General features: G+C 34.3%; 1 protein-coding gene across 1 annotated transcript in view; it reads left to right on the forward strand.

Annotated features, from left to right (window-relative positions):
- Positions 1–19,668, forward strand: part of LOC129231052 (glycine dehydrogenase (decarboxylating), mitochondrial-like) — an 84,622-nt gene that overhangs the window by 24,464 nt on the left and 40,490 nt on the right. Inside the window, exons 4-13 of the mRNA XM_054865300.1 lie at positions 1,533–1,697; positions 3,327–3,404; positions 5,433–5,580; positions 6,761–6,957; positions 7,707–7,803; positions 9,053–9,158; positions 9,479–9,618; positions 12,423–12,503; positions 13,531–13,634; positions 16,572–16,656. Coding sequence (XP_054721275.1) covers positions 1,533–1,697; positions 3,327–3,404; positions 5,433–5,580; positions 6,761–6,957; positions 7,707–7,803; positions 9,053–9,158; positions 9,479–9,618; positions 12,423–12,503; positions 13,531–13,634; positions 16,572–16,656 — 1,201 coding nt within the window. The remainder of the gene's footprint in view (positions 1–1,532; positions 1,698–3,326; positions 3,405–5,432; positions 5,581–6,760; positions 6,958–7,706; positions 7,804–9,052; positions 9,159–9,478; positions 9,619–12,422; positions 12,504–13,530; positions 13,635–16,571; positions 16,657–19,668) is intronic.

Raw genomic sequence — 19,668 nt, forward strand, 5'->3', positions numbered from 1 at the left:
CTTTGGTGCGCCTGCTTCACATAAGGATAAGGGGCTATTCCGCTGCTCAGCCCGAAAAATTTTTTCTTTCTGAAGTTTTAAGTGTTTTAGGCTATCATTGGATGACTTAAATGGGAAGGGAGTTTAAAGATTCTGTCATGTTCCCGAAATTAAAGTATTAAAACTTTTAGGCGGTCATACGTCACGTATGTAGGTAAAGGGAGTACTGTTTCTTGAAAAAAAATTTTAGAAACTGAAGCTTTAAAAACTCAAATTAAGGCGTTTGTGGTGATCTTAGAGGAATGGGTTCGGGAGTTCTCTTCCGAAATTTTTTTGATGCTGAAATATTTAAAACGCTTCTTTAGGCTGTATTTGACTGCCTTTTGAGGGATATGATTCGGGGGCCCTCCCTTGGGTGAGGATTCAGTTCCCCTATTGTTTTTTTTTTTAAATTCAATGAATATTGAATAGTGTTCCTCGTTTAAAAAATTATCTACTTCACTGGGTGTCTCGGTAGCGCAGTAGGCAGCGCGTCAGTCTCATCTACTTCACTGGAGCTGTTTTTTTATTGTTAACTTTACCATCTGCTATCTTATAAAAGAATTCTTTTACAAATGAAGACTGTGTGGGGGAGTGGTGCCAGTTACCATTTAATCGCCCATACCTTCCCCCATCTTTCCTCCTTTTCTGGTTTGTTCGTGCTATCTTGGGTAGACTTTCTGATCAGAACTGATTTTGTGGCAAAAGTGAAAATCTTATGTCCCAAGCTTGCTGCAATAAAAATGTTTACGATCGGCAAAAAAGTAATGGCGGTGAGCCCCAAGCGCTTTTATCCTTAGCATCATCCAACATCGTCTAAAATTGCGTTTTTGGAACTTCAATTTCGAAATATTACCGAAGTAGAGTTCTTGGACTCCATCCCTTCAAATGTATTCAAAAAGCATGTATATGTTATGAAAGATGGAGTAAAATTTCGTTTTTAATGCTTCAATTTCAAAATCTTCAACGCTACAATTTCGGAACAGCCAGCTCCCCCCCCCCCCACTTTTTCTCTAATATTTTTAAAGATCGCCCAATATTGTAATTTTGAGACTATCAGTGTGAAAAATTTCATGTAAGAGAGTCTCTGACCCCTTCCTTTCCCTGAACGTTACTAAAATGGCCTACCACTGCGTTTTTTGGACTTCAATTTAAAAAAAAATCTGGGGGAGAGCCCCCAGACCCCCTCCCCTCATTATAGGCGGTTTTTACATTTTTTGGAACGACGATGTCAAAATGCTTAAATATTACAACTTAACTGGGTCCATGTTGTTAGAAAAGACAAGCTTAAAATTCATATTAAACAGATTCTAAAACTGCCAAGGTTAAAATCTACAACATTTATACTAATAAATTTTTCCTTAAGCACGCATGTGTGGGGGGGGGGAGTCACAAGATTTTCCGTCTTGAACACATCACCTAACTTGCACCCATGAATGCAATTAATGCTCAAGCTTTCAAATAAATTTCCTAACAACTAACTTCTAGTATATCTATTGGGATTTTGTACGTAGGACAACTCAGTATACGCCATATCAAGCGGAAATCGCTCAAGGAAGACTAGAAAGCCTCTTAAATTACCAAACCATGGTTGTAGATCTGACTGGATTAGACATTGCAAATGCATCACTCTTGGACGAAGGAACTGCTGCTGCCGAAGCAATGGCTCTCAGCATAAGGTGAGTCAAGGTGTTTTTCTGCATTAAACTGTAAATTATACAAGGTGATTCAAAAAGATAGAGACAATTTAAAACTGCTATATTTCCTGCGCTATGCGTTGTATTTGAAGTGGATGCTGTAAAGTTTTAAATACTGCCACTAGAGTGCAACAAGTTTTTTTGCATTTCCTCTGATCTTTCACCCAGTGATCTTTTCTTATGGAAGTTTGTAAAATATGCTATTTACGAACCACCTCTCCCCACAAAGTTAAATGACCTACGAAACCGTATCACAGCGGCGGTGAACTCAGTGACGCAAGACATTCGTCATCGAATATGGCATGAATTGGACTACCATCAAATGGATGCTTATTTGTGCAACCGACAGAGGGTATATTGAGCATCTGTAAACTTCCATGCATGCATGCATAATCACATAATTTACAGAATTCAAGTGCAATGGAAAATGCATAAAATATAGCAATTTGAAATTGTGTCGCATCTTTTTGAATCGCCGTGTATATTGAGTAAAAATTTCGGATTTATCAATTGTAAATACATAATTTTGCCTGAAAGGATGAATGATATTAGAAAGTATCCACTAAAAATGCATAATTTATCCATTAGTAAAAAATAACTTTAATTACACAGTTGGCATGCATGCGCTCAACTATGCACATACAGGTTCGTCATTTGGACAACCGGTGGAGGGGGGTCAATTGCTCGTCTCTCACCCCCTGAGTTTTATAAACATAATGAAATTAGGCATTTTTGTACGTATGTTGTTGTTTTTTCATTAAAAATGTATTGAACACAAATCCTTTGCCCCCGTTCCCTCCCAAGAAAATTTTCAAGTAACGAGCCTGTCCGTGTGCATATGTAGCATCAAAGGTCGAGAAAATGACTGATTTAACACATTAAAGGGCAATTTCATTTTGATAAACGCATTAATTGTTGCACAAAACACCCTGCAAAGACTCCAAATATGGTTGATCCTTGTTTCATTGCATAAACATTCAACAACATTTACTTTACTTCTACTGCGTGCAATTAAATTTTGAAAATTTACAGAAGCAATATTTTTTCAGTCAGTAACTGGCGTACCTTACGAGATACATCCGTTACTGAGTAAAAAATCCTTTTATATTGTTTTTGCTATTCTTCAAAATTTATTGCGTCGCATAAAAGTAAAATCCATGTCCATCATAAAGTTCATGTAATTGAACAAAAATATTCAGAGTCTTTTTAGGCTTGCTTGTGCAATAATTGATACGTCTGTTACCGTGGAATTATCCTAAAGCAAGTTACATAATAAGTTACTAATGTTCTCCTTCACAAGCACATGATTTATTCTTGACAGCACGTTGTCTATATAGTAAGCGCATGCGTAATGTGCTAAGTAAATTATCCCCTTAACCATAATCTTACCCATGATCAGGAAAAGACTAATGTAAAAATATATGTGTAGAAAACCATATCCTCAGTATGAGAGCATAATTTTTTCCGCCGTAAGCTAATGGTTTTTTATATATGAATATGTGAAATTCGTTAAACTAAAAATAGTATGCTAAAATCGAAGATGTTTTGCTTTTCATGTTGTGTAAACTACGCGAACAATTTCACACCTTTTTTTTTCTTCAAATCTTTCAGATTCTGCAAGCGAAAGAAGTTTTATTGCTCCGACAAAGTGCATCCACAGACTATTGCAGTGGTTGAAACCAGAGCCAGGTAAGAATTTTTATCTAAATAAGGTATGCAAAAACATACAATCATTGTCTTTTGAAATCTCTTATTTAGAGAGTTTTTAGATGACGTTTTTAACAGTAAGATTGACGCACTTAACGTTTAACAAAAACATTAACTAGTATCTGCAAAAGGTAGATATTTTACCCCGTCTTTCTTTTTTTAAAAAAAGTATTTTTAACTTTATTTAGTTGATAAGTATCCAATTAATTTTTGTATCGTTTCTTAGTAAGAAGCTTTCTTTTGGCTCGATACTTCAATAGGACGTTTTTCCACATGTATTTGTATTAAGCTTTTCCGCGATGTCGAATTCGAAAGATCTTTAAACAATGGTTTATGGTAATGTGGCAAAGAACAGTAATTTTTCTTTTTTTCTTAAATGCCCAAAACAGCAGTTTTATTAATCTTATAGTAGGGAAGACTGAGGATAGCTGATCCCCTTTTTCATTAGTGCTTAAAACTTTTGTTTGAATGAATGGAAGAAAACGATCTCACGTTACATATTTACGAAATACTTTTCCCAACAGAATGCTTTGCCAATTTTTAAATTTCTTTATTTTCCTCTTGTATATATAATAGCGAATTCACTGATCGAGTAACGCTCCTGACTTCACCATCAATGAAACTCACGCCATTACTTGATAATTTGATAATATTTTTTGGTAATGTTTGATATGCAGGGAAATGCTTTATTTTACTAGCACAACAACAGCAAGGTTGAACTGGATCTAGTAACTTAACTGTTTTACTAGCTAGACTAGTATTAGGAGAATGAAAAAAACGAAAATGTGGTCAACAATGAACACTATCTACAGGAGTTTAGGGTTAATCCACTGGAGTTAGAGTTAAAATTTCAACTATCAAAATATCACCAAACAGGCAATTTCATCGTTCAAATTCAGAAGCAATTTTTACCCGTCATACCTTGACGGCCGATTTTCTAGTAGCGAAATATTTTTGACGAAAAACCAAAATTAGTAAAAATAATAAAGTCTAACTTTATCAACTTAAGAAGACTTGACCCTGGAAAAAAAGTGTTCTTAAGTGCTTTAAAAATACAAGTGAAACATTTATTATTGCAACCAGCCTATTATTTATTCATATACTCCCCCCCCTCCCCTGTACAATATATATTTTAGATATAAATAGCTATGATATAAGTCAGTAGTGGCCAACCTACGGCTCGCGGGTTGTAGGTTGGGCACCAGTAACTTAGTTTATCCGTGTAGCCGTCCTGTGTGGATAATCCGTTTGCTTAAAGTTACAAATCGAAAAGCACGATTAGTGAAAATGTCACAAATTTGGAGCGAAATATTCAGAAATTGGTTTCTGAAAAACAGGTGCATTTAGCAAAAAAAGCATAGTAATGATAACAACAATTATTGGTTTTTAATTTTCGTTCTTTTTCTATATTTTCGCTTGTTATTTAGAAAACTTTGAAATTTTTATGTACTGACTCGCGAAAATCGTTTTAATATGAGGTGTGTCCTTCGGTTAGAAAAGGGTTGGTCACCACTGGTATAAGTCATAATGATATGAGATTACAATATAAGATGACGTCAAACTCCGCTTAGTTTGAGTAGGATGTAAATAACAAAAGTGTCAATTAAATAACCTTTAAATGTAATAATAGGGTAAATGTAGGGTTGAGCTTGGAGTGGCTTTAAAATTTGCAAAAGAGATCAAAATTTTATAGTTTTTTTTTTTTTTTAGGATGTAATGCTTATATTTTCATATAGTGTGGTGCGGAATTTTTCGCATTTTTTTTTTTTTTTTTTTTTAACGTTAGATACAAATTTGGTGCCCCAGTTTTTGTTTTCCTGAGCCCGTGCCCTATTTGTCCATGCCTTAATCTGGGCCTGCATGTTTACTATCGTAATTACCTTACATTGACGCGAAGAGTCTTTTCCCTCTTGATAAGAGGAAAAGCTTCAAATATTTATATGCTTCTTAATTAAGAATTATTATAACATATTTTGAAATTAGATCTAACAATTTTGAAACTCATTTCAGTGCAATGGGAGTGCGAATAATAGTCACGGATTTAAAAAAGGTTGATTTAGCAAAGAAGGATCACTCCGGTATGCTGTTCCAGTATCCTGACACAGAAGGAAATATCTCTGATTTTACAGAAATGGTGGCACAGTGTCATAAAAGTGGGGTGAGTAAGAGTAGGATTGGAAATTACCAAAACCATAAACCATTTGAAGCGCCTTAGAATGACAGGTTAAAGGGGTAGGAACTGTTAAGAATGTTGAGAAAAACCATTTCGGATGATTAAAGTCAACTACAGCGATTCACGAGAAAGAAAAGTCACTGAAAAACTTCTTCAATCTCCTAGAAAATCTGTGCTCGTGACACAGTTAAGCATCTATTGCATTTTGAACCGTACCCAAAGCAAGTTTTTTCCTAGATCTGTACATACCCTTAAGGAAGATGATCATGATTGGACTATCCGAAATTTGCAAAAGACGATCAACTCCCACACAACTCCTTTGAATCTCTTGATTTGAACCCGATGATTTTTTTTTTTCTGTGGGGGCACGTGAAACACAATGCTTAAATCACAAAGCTTGCTACAGTCAGTGAGCTGAGAACAGCCATTGAGAGGAAATAGGCCTTTCAATGGATGCACCAATCAATGTGATTAGAAAAGTTTTGGATTTCATTGGTCAGCGTTATCAACTGTGCGTGAGCCACAATGCCCAGGAATTTGAACACTTTCCTTATATGGAGGATTTCTGCATTAGTTCACTTTATTTTTATGTTTGAAACTTTTTAGTATCATAATAATTATTCGCGTTAGTCATTCAAATTCAAAGAGGGTATCCTTTTTTTTTGGGGGGGGGGTGTACACCCTGCGTGTTTTTTATAGGCAATTAACAATATGCGTCCAAATTGTGCATACTCTTGTAGCCATTACGAAATGATTCATTTGAACTGCGTTTCTGAGCATAATATTTTAATAAAGAAAGTCTTAGGTAGAATATAGATTTATAAGCATATAAGCTATGTATATATAGTATATGTATATTATACATAGTTTATGTATTTGAAAGCAGTATAATTTTCCTAAAAAAATTTATACGGCCAAAAAAAAAATCTCCATTTTGGTTCAGAAACCGTGTGTACATTGCAATCGACTTTTAACGTAGAACAATTTATGTTGTATCACCGAGAGGAAAAAAAAACATTTTTCTTTCACTTTTATCCAAATTAACAGCAATATTCAGAACATTACAAGATATTACTAAAAAGAAAACTAGCTGTATTTTTGTTAATAAATCCTTGCATTTTAGGATAAATATTCATGTTTATATGAATCTTTTTATATCTACCAGGGACTTGCAGTTTGTGCCACTGACCTACTCGCACTAACAGTACTGAAACCTCCTGGAGAATTCGATGCCGATATAGCTGTTGGGACAAGTCAAAGATTTGGTGTCAATCTTAATTATGGAGGCCCACATGCTGGCTTCTTCGCTGTCAAAAGCAAGTTCACTCGTTTAGTGCCTGGAAGAATGGTTGGAGTCACTAAGTAAATATCTTATGAAATCTGTATCAAATTAAGAATTATCATTATTGGCAAAGGTGCCTATCGCCCCATGTAATATAGTGCACCCCTTAACTGTTAAAGAGCATCCCCAAGAATATGACACCCCAAAAGGAAATAAAAAACCATCTGAAATCACCCCTCCCCCCGCTAGCAAAAAATGTTTTGGGTGCAGTCTGCGCCATGAACTCCCTCCCCCTTGCGGGCCCCCCTGTGTGTCGGATTATATTTTATTTTTTTCCACTTCGCAAGCCAGTTTCAGATTCAGGAATGATATAACTTCGCATTTCGTCGTTAGTTGGCTACATAATGCTGAAGTAAAATTTAAATTCAATTAGTTTTTTCCAGTAGCATCATATTATTACGAAAAGTCGACTCTTGATGAATTTACCTTCAATTACTTTGAAAGTCACATAACCCCTAAATTCAGAGTAAATCAATCAAACCTATTCAACACTTGTAATTCAATGTGCTATTTTTAGAACTAAATAATTTTAAAGGAATTTTCTCACTCATGAATTGAGTTAAAGTATTAGAAAAATAGTAAGGGGTGATCAAGAATTAAATCATTTAATTTAATACAAGTTTTTGTGTGAAAAATAAGATACATTAATTTTTATTACTTATTTAAGTATTTGTGTTTTACTTTATTTTAAATATACTTTGTTACTCAGTACCTCAAAATATAATAAATCATTTACTAAAAAATGCATTCTTGACTTGGGATATTTTAGAGATTCATCTGGAAACCTTGCATACAGATTAGCGCTTCAGACAAGAGAGCAGCATATCAGGAGAGACAAAGCCACGAGCAACATATGCACGGCTCAGGTAAGAAAACATATTCAACCGAAAGATGTCGAACAAAATGCAACTTATAGAGATTTAAAAAAATTCAGAAAGCAAAAAGGATGATAATTGAATAAAGCTGGTAATTTTAAACAAGTGAGTTGCTTCCTGTGCATAAACCAGATTTCATGGTAGGCAAGCTTCAAAAGTCTGTTGCTCAAGTTGTCGGTGTTTGTCGGTATTACACAATAATCGGACTACAGTCATGTTGGTTGCATGTTATTGGTTAAGCTCCAAAAATGACTTCAGTGTCTAGATCAATTTAGGTCTTGGTTTAGAAAACCAGATACTTATTACAGAGAAAGAAACACGTTACTAAAAATAATTGTACTTGTTAGAATAAAGTATGATTAACAATGATAGAGAGAAAGAGAGAGAGAGTTAGCATAAAATATGACTATCAATTGTCTTTATCTGATTTGTAAAACATGACTATCAGTGATCTTAAAACTTTTTTTCTTTTGCAATAGGTGCTTGACCTTTGATTGGAAATGGTGTGAAGACTTAGAAAGGAAATTTGAAATCTGTTTCTTTGTTTTTTGTCAAAACAATAATTCAAATTTCCTAAAAAGTCATATTTTCAAGTAGTAAAGAAAATAAAGTTGTTTATTCAACAAAATTTATTAGACTTTTTTTTTTCAAGCTTTTCCTTTTAAACCCAATTAGAACTACTTTATTACTTTTGAGACTCAAAGACTTATTTCTAATAAAATGTTAAATACCATTGAGGATTCCAAATGTAGTATTTAGTTCACTGCATTAACTTCATGTAATTATTACTATTAAACTTATATAATGTAGTCAAAAGTTAGTTTCAGTTTTCTATTTCTAAGCATTCTTTATAAAATTTTGAGTAAAAAACTTCTTTAACCGTTTAGCGGAAACATAACACTTCATTTTGTAATAGGTAAGATTATCAAGAGCAGTAAAAGTTTTACTGCTCACGCGTTCTCGATGATCCTACCTACTACAAAATGGATTATTCTGTTTCCGCTTCCAGTTCATCCGCCATCACTCCGTGGTACAACAAAAATTGGACAAAGACACTTAAAACCGAAAATTACAGTAAAAGTGCTATTTTTCACAGCCCATCCCTCTCTCCATGTATTTTCTGATAAGGTATTATCTCAGCCTTTTTTTTTTTTTAATTTATTTCCGGAATACTCTCTGATTTTCTAAAATATTCTGCTTACATCACTACCGTTTTATTATAGCAGCGATATGTTTTCAGGCTCTTTTGGCTAATATTTCAGCCATGTATGCTGTATATCACGGTGCTGAAGGACTAATAAGTATTTCGTTTAAAGTCAGCAATGCCACTAGACTTTTAGCAGAAGGTAAGCTTGTTACATTTTGAAATGCATAACATTTTTGAATTATAAAAATAGTTTAAATTAATATTTTTTTTTACATTTACCATTTTATTGTAACAAAACATTAAAAGACGTTTATACCAATTGTGATTGAACTGCAGTGTATTTTCAACGAAATTTTCATTAATTAAAAATCATAATTTTGGAAGATATGTATCGAAGTTTAATTACTATTTAAATATAAAAGATAATGTATAACATGAAAATAATGTTACTGCTTTATTTTGTTACTTTGTCTATTCATATACTATTTATTCCAATATGAAATAATATATAACTAATAGGTGTTCAAGCAGCGGGACACAAACTTCAACATGAGAAATTTTTTGATACGATTAAAATTATTCCACGGACTGAAATTTCGAAGATCAAGCAACGTGCGGAGGACAAGAAAATCAATCTTCGTTATTTTCCCGATGGAACGGTAAGTTTCAAAACTTAAGCTATACTTTTCTAAGTAATATAAGTGGTGCCGTTATTTAGCTGATGTCATGTCTAGTGATGCGGTAAGTGTTTGAAGAATGCAGTGTGTAAAAGACGATGTTAAAAGGTTGGTTAGCGGTGACCGCGTAAAGTTAAGAGCAGGCAATAAGTGATTGCTCAACAGTGTACCGTTAAAAACAAAGCAACCATCATCATATTGGGAAAACATTTCGCCAATTTAATGGTGCTTTTACAAATGCCATGACTTTTGCAATATGTTGACCTGGTTTCATGCTGAAAGGTTGAACCACGTTTTAAAATTTCAAGGCACAACATTGTTTAAGAATAATCTTCAACGCCGGATATCGAACAGGAGCCAAAACAGCTTTTCGAGCGCAGAGCCAGCATGCTTCAAATTAGGCTAATTGAAGTATTACAATGAGCTCCGTGGTTTTAATTTGCGCTAAACTTATCCACGTTACTGGACTTGCTATTATAATGTTATAAGTATATTTAGAAATATAAGCATATTCCTTCGATTGCAAGCAACTATTATGTAAAATGGTAAATACTGCACTCATGAAACTTTTTGGGAGAATTCCAGAAGAAATAATTTGACATTTTGAGAAGGATACAAAAGAAAAACTGCGTGGTTCTGAATGGAATCTATAAGTTGTCTTGCTCATAAAAAAACTGATTATAAAAGGGACTTGCAAGATGTTTGACGAAATATCTTTACAGGAGGATTTGCCCGTCTGCATTATGCTCTCCGAGTAGAACCGAAGTTTCGATGAAAGTAGGGATTCGCTGATCTAAATTATTTTAACCGAACCAGAAAAACTGTGCATCCTTTTGAAAGTTCATAGATTAACCGAAATCTTGGTGAAGTGTTGAACCTTTATTTTTAACAGTGTAGTGGTGGAGAATGGAAGACATTGTATCAACAATACTGAACTTACTGCCCATGGGGCATAAGCAGCCAACCGAGCATTTAACATTAGTAGCTTAAATAAATGACAAACCTTGATTGAAACTTAGTGCAGGTATGCCCTGAAACGGAACGTTCTATGGATTTATATGGCAAGCAAATTGCACTTTGGTTTATCTACGACTAGGACTCTTATTACGTGAATTCAGCGACGTTATCAAAGGAACGCACATTAGTTTTTGGTTCACGTGCAGCAGTTGTGTATGCGTGTGTGTCTGGCGCACGAGGAAGAAAATTTTTGAGTACCTTTGATTTATTTAAGATATGACAATAGTGGTGCTGATAGAAGATGAAAAGTCATCGGAGTAGCCAAAATTACCGTTTGAAGAAAAATGAGACATTAAAAACTCGTGCCACTATTTTAAATTATGTGTTTTTTTTTTTTTTTTTTTTGGCTGGGGGGGGGGGGAGGGTATGCGGAATTTTTTCGTCATCGGCATTGCAATGGTTAAAAAAAACGTCCAATAGTTGGAGCTGCTGTCTTTCGCTCAGAAGTCCCGGGCTGAATCCCTAGGAAAACCTGTCACTTATAACACTTTATATGACAATGCCAAGCTTCCTGTTAAACGGGGGAGTTTTCGATAAAAAGTTGTTTTACAAAGTTGGTCAGAATTTTATCATTTTCCATTTTCGCTGAAACAAGTAACGTCATTTATACTATAACTCATTTATACAAACATCATTTATTTTAAAACTTTTACAAGCTCTCGGAAGGCCGTGTAAATGACGGCGTTGCTGTATGACGTTCCGCTCACAATTAAAACACGCTTTAAAAACGAAGCAATTTTTCTGAATACGCATCGTTATTACGATCTCATTGCTACATTACAACCGCCAAATTACGCCATCGCTTTTCTAGAAAACAATAGTTTTACAGACTAGTATTTATGACCAACTCGATTAACCATTGATGTATGATTGCAAAGAATCTGACGTTATATGCATTGAGAAGAGATAAAATGGAGGGAGTGAAGCCTTTCATTCATGGAACTCAGACCCCCAAGTCGCGTGATTATTTTAGAGCAAAGCATTGGAAGAAATCAGGTTTCTTTCGCGGGCCAAAACGTGCCAACCATTCGTCGTTGTTGAGTCACGTGACTTAGGGTCTTTGGGTCAACTTTTGCTAAGTCGATGATTGAACTTGCTCCCTCCATTTTAATTCCTTCTCTAAAGTTATATGCTGTTGTTCCAGTTATGCAACATTTCGGAACATACTGCTTGTCATTTGACACCTTTCTCATTGAATTAATTTACTTAATGAAAGCAAACTCTGTTTTCAGGACTACTTATTATTCCGAAAATCACGTCTCTATTATTTAATACTTTTTAAGCTAATAATTTCCCACTGTTCATAGTGTTTTAATTTCGTCAGTGTCTGATGTTTATGAAAATGAGGGGAAAACTTTGAAATAGTATCTTATTCCGTCTGTTTGGAAATACAAATGCAACTGAAATTTATCAACCACTAAATCATGTTTGTATAAAGTACTTCTCCTTTTAGAAAAATCAACCAATATGAAGGCCAATGTTCGATATGTAACGTCTTAACTAACACCGTCTAAACAACTTGTATTTAATGAGTAAAAGTCCCCAAGAAATGCAACTTACCTTGATATTAGTTTCAAGTTACGTAATAACAGGAGAGAAAAAAAAAATAAAACTTGAATATGAAAACTGTTATTTAACCCTAGAAAGTTGTTTGCAAACCTGAAGCAAAACGGGAAACACTTGCTTACTATTAACTAAATTGTTTGAATTCTGAAATACATTCGCCTTGTAAAAATTGTAAAACTTACTGTTACATGAAAAAATTTTAGGTGGGTGTCTCCTTGGACGAAACTATTGAGCAGAAAGATCTTGAAGACTTGTTTTACATTTTCGAGTGTCCTCACACTGTGGTAAGTACATAAATCTCGATTTACTAATGCAGAAAAATGGAATCATTCAAACCATCTACTATTTAAACTTTCAATGTTCCTCGAGTTATGTAAACAATGGTCTCGTTTGATACTATAATAGAATCAGCTAATGAGTTTATTAAGCAATCGATGAGTCATGTAAGTGGCTGGAGTCCATAGAATCTCATACATGTAGACATGTAGTACGAAGGTCATGTTTTCGCTATGCGCAGTAATAGTGTCCATGAAGGAGGCTCCTAGTTTTAAGGGGCCATTATCAACTAATTTTTACCATTACTTGATGAAGTGACTTCCAAGAACTAGTACATGAGTAATTACATCTGTAGAAGACGTGTTTAGTCAATATTGCTATTACTAATTTATGTCTCCAGAATCGACTTTATTTCTCCCGATCCTTTACTTTTCTTACTCTTCAAACAAAAACAGCATCCAGCACACAACATCCAGCCTCTGGCATTCATTTGAATTTTGACGTCTTGAATTCAAACTATTTTTTTTCGCAATAAATTATGATTGCGATTGGAGTCATTCGTAGAAAAAAGAAACCGAACATGTAGGGTCCTATTGCACTTCGCGATACCGAAAAACATAATTTGAATTTAAGACGTCAAAATTCAAATTAAAGCCAGGGGCTTGATGATAGATGTTATGTGCTGGATGCATTTTTACACATTTTGACATTTTTTTCACATGCCTGTATTAGCACAATTTTCCAAGTAGGGCCTTAAAAATTGGCCGGATTACTGATCTTAGCACTAAGCAAATGCACCCTTGTAACAAATTTTCTTAAAATCGTAAAGGATGAGGTCAAAAACTTATTTTCTTTGATTGATTTGATATGGAATTGCTGCATGGAAAATTAAATTAGCTACCAGGGAATAAAAACACTATCTTCGTTTCATCTGAGTTATTGGTTTTTCACGTGCTTATTGTATTCAAAATCGATTGTATTTACAAGATTGATTCATTTTTTCGAATCTAATGTTTTTGTTTTGTTATTTTACAGGACGAATTAGCTGAAAAAATTTCCAATACACCAAACAACGTGCTGTCAAATGATTCAGAATTCAGACGAAGATCCAAATTTTTAACTCATCCTGTATTCAACAAGTATGCTATTTTCTTATCGTGCAGTCTCTGAAAAACTTAAAAACCACATACTCCTTTTCATATGCATATACTATTTGCACTTCAGATGCATGATGTATGCTAGTTTTCCAGGACTAACGTACAGCATATAAAAGTGCAATAAAACTTTATTAAGGGGTCGTCGTATTCACCTTAAAATGAGCATCAACTATAAATTTTCAAATGTAATACCTTTGATTTATCACAAAAGGCATTAAAGTTTATCTTGTATACAAATTTTCAAATAATTTATTTAGCTATAGCTTTTTAATCAAATTGAGAAAAATTCACTCCGTGCTAATAGCACGGAATGAATTTAATAGTTTTGCTTATAATATCATAACCACTAATAATAATAATGATAATTAACTACTTGTTACGGCTGTTTCTTTAAAAAAAAAATTAAAAAATACTACGAACCAAACCACCAAAAATGCTTTGAATCATTTAAACTATTAATTTAATTTTTGTTACAGGGAAAGTAATATTTGAGCGAAAAATTATCTTTCGATGAAAAATAATCGAGGTGTGCTTTTGTAAGGAAGTCCAAAACTTCAGTCTAAAGTTCTAAATACTTTTTTGCCAGGCTTGAAAATATATTTTTCTGCCGTTTGGGGAGATGGGAGTTATGGACTCGGAAAGTCAAACGCAATCTTACCTCTGAGCAGGGAGGCTAAAAGAACTCCTTTTAGATAAAATTAGATAAAATTAGATAAAAATAGAACAACGTTTAAAAGCATAAAAATGATAAAAAGTTTTTAAAAACGTAGACATGTTTCGGAGGCAATAGCCTCCTTCCTCAGTGCGAAATGAACAAATGGATGAATCAAGGTCAAGGGAGAGTTTAAATACGTAACAAGAAAAACATTGACCAATCAGCTATCAGCGAGTGCTGAGGCAAAATATGACGTATTCTAACAAGTAAGATTGAATAAGATAGGAGAAAAATGCGGAAAAGCAAAAGACTCATTGCAAAGATTATTTAAGTTTTTATGAATGTAAAAGGATTCCAGAAAATCTGATTCACCTACTGTTGTAGGTCTGCAAATGATCTTGGCTTCCGAAAGAAGGAAATTGTGCCCTGTGTCCCTCCAGGACACAGGGCGTTTCAACCAAAGGAGTTTCAACTCCTTTTACTCCCTGCTTCTGAAGGCTTGATGGCTGCTGAAGTTAAAAATACCAGCTTGTTGATTTATTTCGGCTAATAGAATTATCCCAATAAAAAACAATATATTTTGGTGTTTGTACTCTCCTCTTATATTTAGAACGTCACTCCATAAACATGCTATAAAAAAATGAAATTCTTCCTTCTATTAAATTAAATTTTCACCTTTAAATTTTCCATTTTTGTTCCTCTGCTTTTTTATTTTTCAAAATTAAATCGAAGATAAATATGCAAAGGAGTTTCATTTTTAAACACTATCATTTTAAATGCTTGTCGAAGTAGTGGCATAGCCAGGAGATGGGCTCACTTGGGCCAGGCTCTTCCCGAAACGTTCGACCAATACAAGTATCGCTGATACAAAAGGGTGTCATAACCTATCTTCACGCGACCAAAGAGAGCCTAAAGTTGCTTTTATACATAGACCTTTAATTATGGAAAATTTCCAGGGGTTAGTCCCCGATCTCAAAGAACCACCTTTGGTAACTTTTCGGTAGGAAAAGTTCTCACCACTCCCACGTCTAGCTTGGAAAAATATAGTTTTAAATTGTGTTTTGAGTAGGGAGAGCTTCCTAATATTCTACCGCTTCAATTATCCTACCTCTTCAGTTAACATTAGCAAAGATAGCTGAAAATTGCATTATTTGTACTTCTTCAATGTTGAAAATTTTCGAGGAGACCCACGGAATCCTCTCCCTTTCCCAAACGTTGTCAAGCATAGTCTAAAACTGAATCTCAGGCCTTTAATTATTTCGAAGAATCTCCTCCCTCTCCTAACTCCTCAAGATATAACTTAAAACAACGCTTTTGAAACTTCGATTTAAAACAGTTCCTGGAGTAATCTTGACGTCATTTACGATTGAATAAAATGCGTTTTAAGACTTCTATTTCAAAGCGCTTCCGGGGTCGGATCCCCGACCCTCGCGCTCTCTCAAACGTTACTGTGACCTGAAGTTATGTCTTTAAAAAATTTTTATTTCAATTCCGACGGAAATCTCTAAGCACTCTTTTACCTAACGTCTCCAACGATAGCCGTAAATTGGGTTTTAAAAGCTTCTGTATAAAGCTTCCGACCCCCAAGCATCACCAAAGATAGTCTAAAATTAAGTTTAATTCTGAAAAAAACTTCGATGGATATTCCTACACTAGCTTCCCATAATATCACCAAAAACTGCCTAAAATACTATTTTCAACGTCAATTGCAAATATCCTTTTTTCTCTTGATACTACTTTGGGTTGTCACACAGTATCTGCTGCAGCAGTTGAAAGGAAAATCAAAATCTCAACCTTTAATGAGCGAATACCAATTTTAGGAGCAGTACTGGTCAAGAGCCTCTAAATGACCTTTCCTCTATTCACAAATCAGTCTTTAATTATAAAATAACGAAAGAATTTTCGAAAAATAAAGAACTTTTCAGTTTTTACTGTTTGGGGAAAAAATTAAGTGAGCTATTAATATTATTATTAGTAAAAACGTTTCATTATTTCTGTCTCTAAAGTAAGAAATATTTTGTACACATTGTTCATGAATAAATTTTGAGATTATTTATCCCTTTTGAAATTATTCAGAATCAAATGTCAGTGCATTCTTTTTTTTTTTTTTTTTTTTCTTCTATTATAACTGATTGTCAGTTAGCGTTTTAATGAAAAATAATGTGATAATCATTTTAATGAAAGCGACTGGGCCCGTCCCGAAACAGAATCCGGGCCCTTGCATATATAAATGTATATTTTTAATATCTGTATTGTTTTGTTAGGCATAGATCAGAAGCCAGTCTAGTTCGATATATGAAAATTTTAGAGAATAAAGACATTTCTTTGGTCCATTCAATGATACCATTGGTAAGTATAATCTGTGAAAATAATTTAAAGCTATTGATATACCTAAAATAAACATTTCCGAGTGATTGACATGCGTTAAATTTTGATAATATACATTTTTGTGGTGTGAATGAGAATTTAATTTCAACTGCAACGGAAGTGACGGAACATAACGAAATATAAGCATCCAAGTATCTCGTCGCCTTAGAGCAACAGTAAAACACCTAATCCCACGAATAACAGTAAAATATCTTACTGTTGCTTTGAGGCGACGATTTAAAAAAATATATATATATGGATATTGAGATTAAATTAGAAATAACTTACAATTTATCTAAAAACAACGTTAGAGTGCCTCAAATAATCAAGGTCAACAAAAAAAGATCAAAAGAGTTAGTATCAAGGGCTATATTGATGAATGAGCTCGTGGGGCACGGTGCCACTGCCAGGGCACCACATTTGGGGCGTTCTAAATTTGTTAAGTATTTGTTTTTCTTTTGTTTAATGGAGTGATTTTACACCCCACTATAGCAAAAAAATACTAAATCTAGAAGAAAAGATATATCTTTAAAATTTTCATCTTTTGATGCAAATCCCAAAAGTCAGTCCAGGTTTAACGCTATATTTACAGTATTACTGCATTTTAAAGTTATTTAATAGATACTGATGCCTTATAACCAGCCAAATTTGTTAACATCTTACAGTATTACGTATATTCATAATATAGATCATTTCTTCTTAATATTAAATGGTTATAAGAAAAGGGGGTGGAGTCTGATGAATAACAACTACATTGTTTTGTTTAATTAACAACAGATATTTGATATCGTGGTCACTTTGCGCACCCCTCGCCTAGTCCTACGGCACCCCAGGTTGTCGTGGAACTCCCTGATATATTATTAAAACTTGTGCGCGTCTGTCGTGTGTCTGTAACCCAGTGATTCTCAATTTGTGAGGTGCGCCCTATTAGGGGGGGGCGCGAACACACTCGAGGGGAGGCGCGAAAATATCCAAGAAATAATATTATTAAAAAGAATTGATTAACTGACTGAAAAAAAGCATACAAATAGAAAAGAAAATATATTTCAACGTATTTAATAATTATCTTAATAACGTAAGCAACTTCTGAATCAAAACTCACTTGCTAAAACATACCAAATTAAAAAGAAATTTCGTAATTATTAGTGACTTCCTTGGGCCTGACTTGAAGAACAAAATTTTTCGAAGGAAGGCTTAATATTAGAAATAGAGACTCTCAGTTCTGTTTCTATATTTAGCCGAGATCTATATTTTGTCTTCAAAGAAGCTACAGCAGAAAATCCAGTTTCACAAAGGTAGGATTTTGAAAATGGTAATAGAATGCGAAATGCCCTTATTTTTAGTGCAGAAAAAGAATCCTCGGCTCTTGACCAAAATTCAAATAGTGATTTATTATTAAATTGTCTTTTGGTTTCGGCACTTGTCGCAAAGTCTGAATTTTTCTTCCTCATCAATGGAGAATCCTTCGGGAATCTTATGAAATGGATCTTTAATCCACTCGTAACTTGCTACCAGTTTGTCGTCAGCAAGAACATAATTTTTAAAATTCTTTGCCAGCATCGCTAAATGATTTTCAATGGTTACAAAAACAACTTTTACATGTTCTTCTTCATTTTTGTAAATTTTAGTAATGTTAGAAGTTGATAATCACTCCATCTAGGTCCTAGATTGCTTCCAATGTATTTGCATTCAGTTCTTTAATTTCATATGTTCTAATAAGATTACGCTCAAAACAAAGTTATGCGTAGCAATATTAAATTTGTTTACGTAATTATCAATATTTTTATTCAATAACCTGCTTCAGCTGTCCCAACTAGCTTCAGTTTAAAATTTTGACTGTGTCCTCGTATTGTCGGGGGGAGGGGGGGCGGGGAAGGGCGTGAGCTCTTTCGTGAGCTCAGTGTTTGAAGGGGGGCGTAGAGCCTAAAAGGTTGAGAACCCTTGTTGTAACCCTATTTCCTCGGGACTATCAATGTCTACGAGATCAATATTGATAGTACCATTAGATAAAGGGTATCTGGAAATCTAAAGAAAGTCATTCTGCCCTGTCTCACTATTCTAAATCATAAGGGACCGGAGGTATGAATTGATAACAAAAAGAAAGCATTAAAATTATCAGCTTCCCACAGGTGACCGCAAGTGACAAACGGGGGTTGGCAAGCGAAACGAGCAGGAGGCGGAGTTCACTTGTAGCTATAAAATCCTTTTGTGTAATTTCCCATAGGATTTTTTCATATGATATTTGGTGGAACTTGCAAGGGGCTTAGAGATGAATCAAAAGCCTGGCTAGAGTACTTTTAAAGGTGTTGCCCTGAATTTGTCTACTCAGGGGTGCTCACCAAAGGGGGTGGAGGTCATGGCGCAGACTGGGTCATTGAAATTCTTAGGGGTGTTCATTTTAGGATTTTTTTCTCTTTATCGAGAGGGTCTCGTTGTTGGAGATCTTCACAGAATTTAGACTGGGAGGGGGGGCATAGTTGTTGATTAGAATGGACACCAATGTGCCTATTGATTAAAAGAAAATGCGAAAATCAGGAAATTTTATTAAGACGTGACAGAGATTAATGTCTTCTTCGAACAGCTTCCTTTCTTCTAGAAGTTAAAAAATAAAGAGTAATTTTTCGGCTGTCTTTGAAACTGCACACAGACACGGTATTACAATTTTTTTAATTCGTTGACTATGCAGAATATATTATATAGCAAGCTACTGTTATAAGCAGGAATGATAAAAATATCCCTAATTGGTCAACTTGCAAGCGTTAAAAAAATAGTTTGAATGGTTGTTTTATGATGTTTAAAAATATTTACTATCTCTATAAAAGCATGGCGTTACAAATATTGTTTTTTTTTTTTCCTTTCTTTCTTTTTTTTCATAATTGTGTGTGCGTGTGTGTACACATGTAATAAAAAACGTCCGACTACGAAAAAGTTGTGGAGACAGATCTCATTCAACAGTAACTGTGGAACGTCCCACCGTACGACAACGTGGCATAA

Source organism: Uloborus diversus, chromosome 10, assembly GCF_026930045.1.
Source record: "Uloborus diversus isolate 005 chromosome 10, Udiv.v.3.1, whole genome shotgun sequence".
Lineage (NCBI taxonomy): Eukaryota > Metazoa > Arthropoda > Arachnida > Araneae > Uloboridae > Uloborus > Uloborus diversus.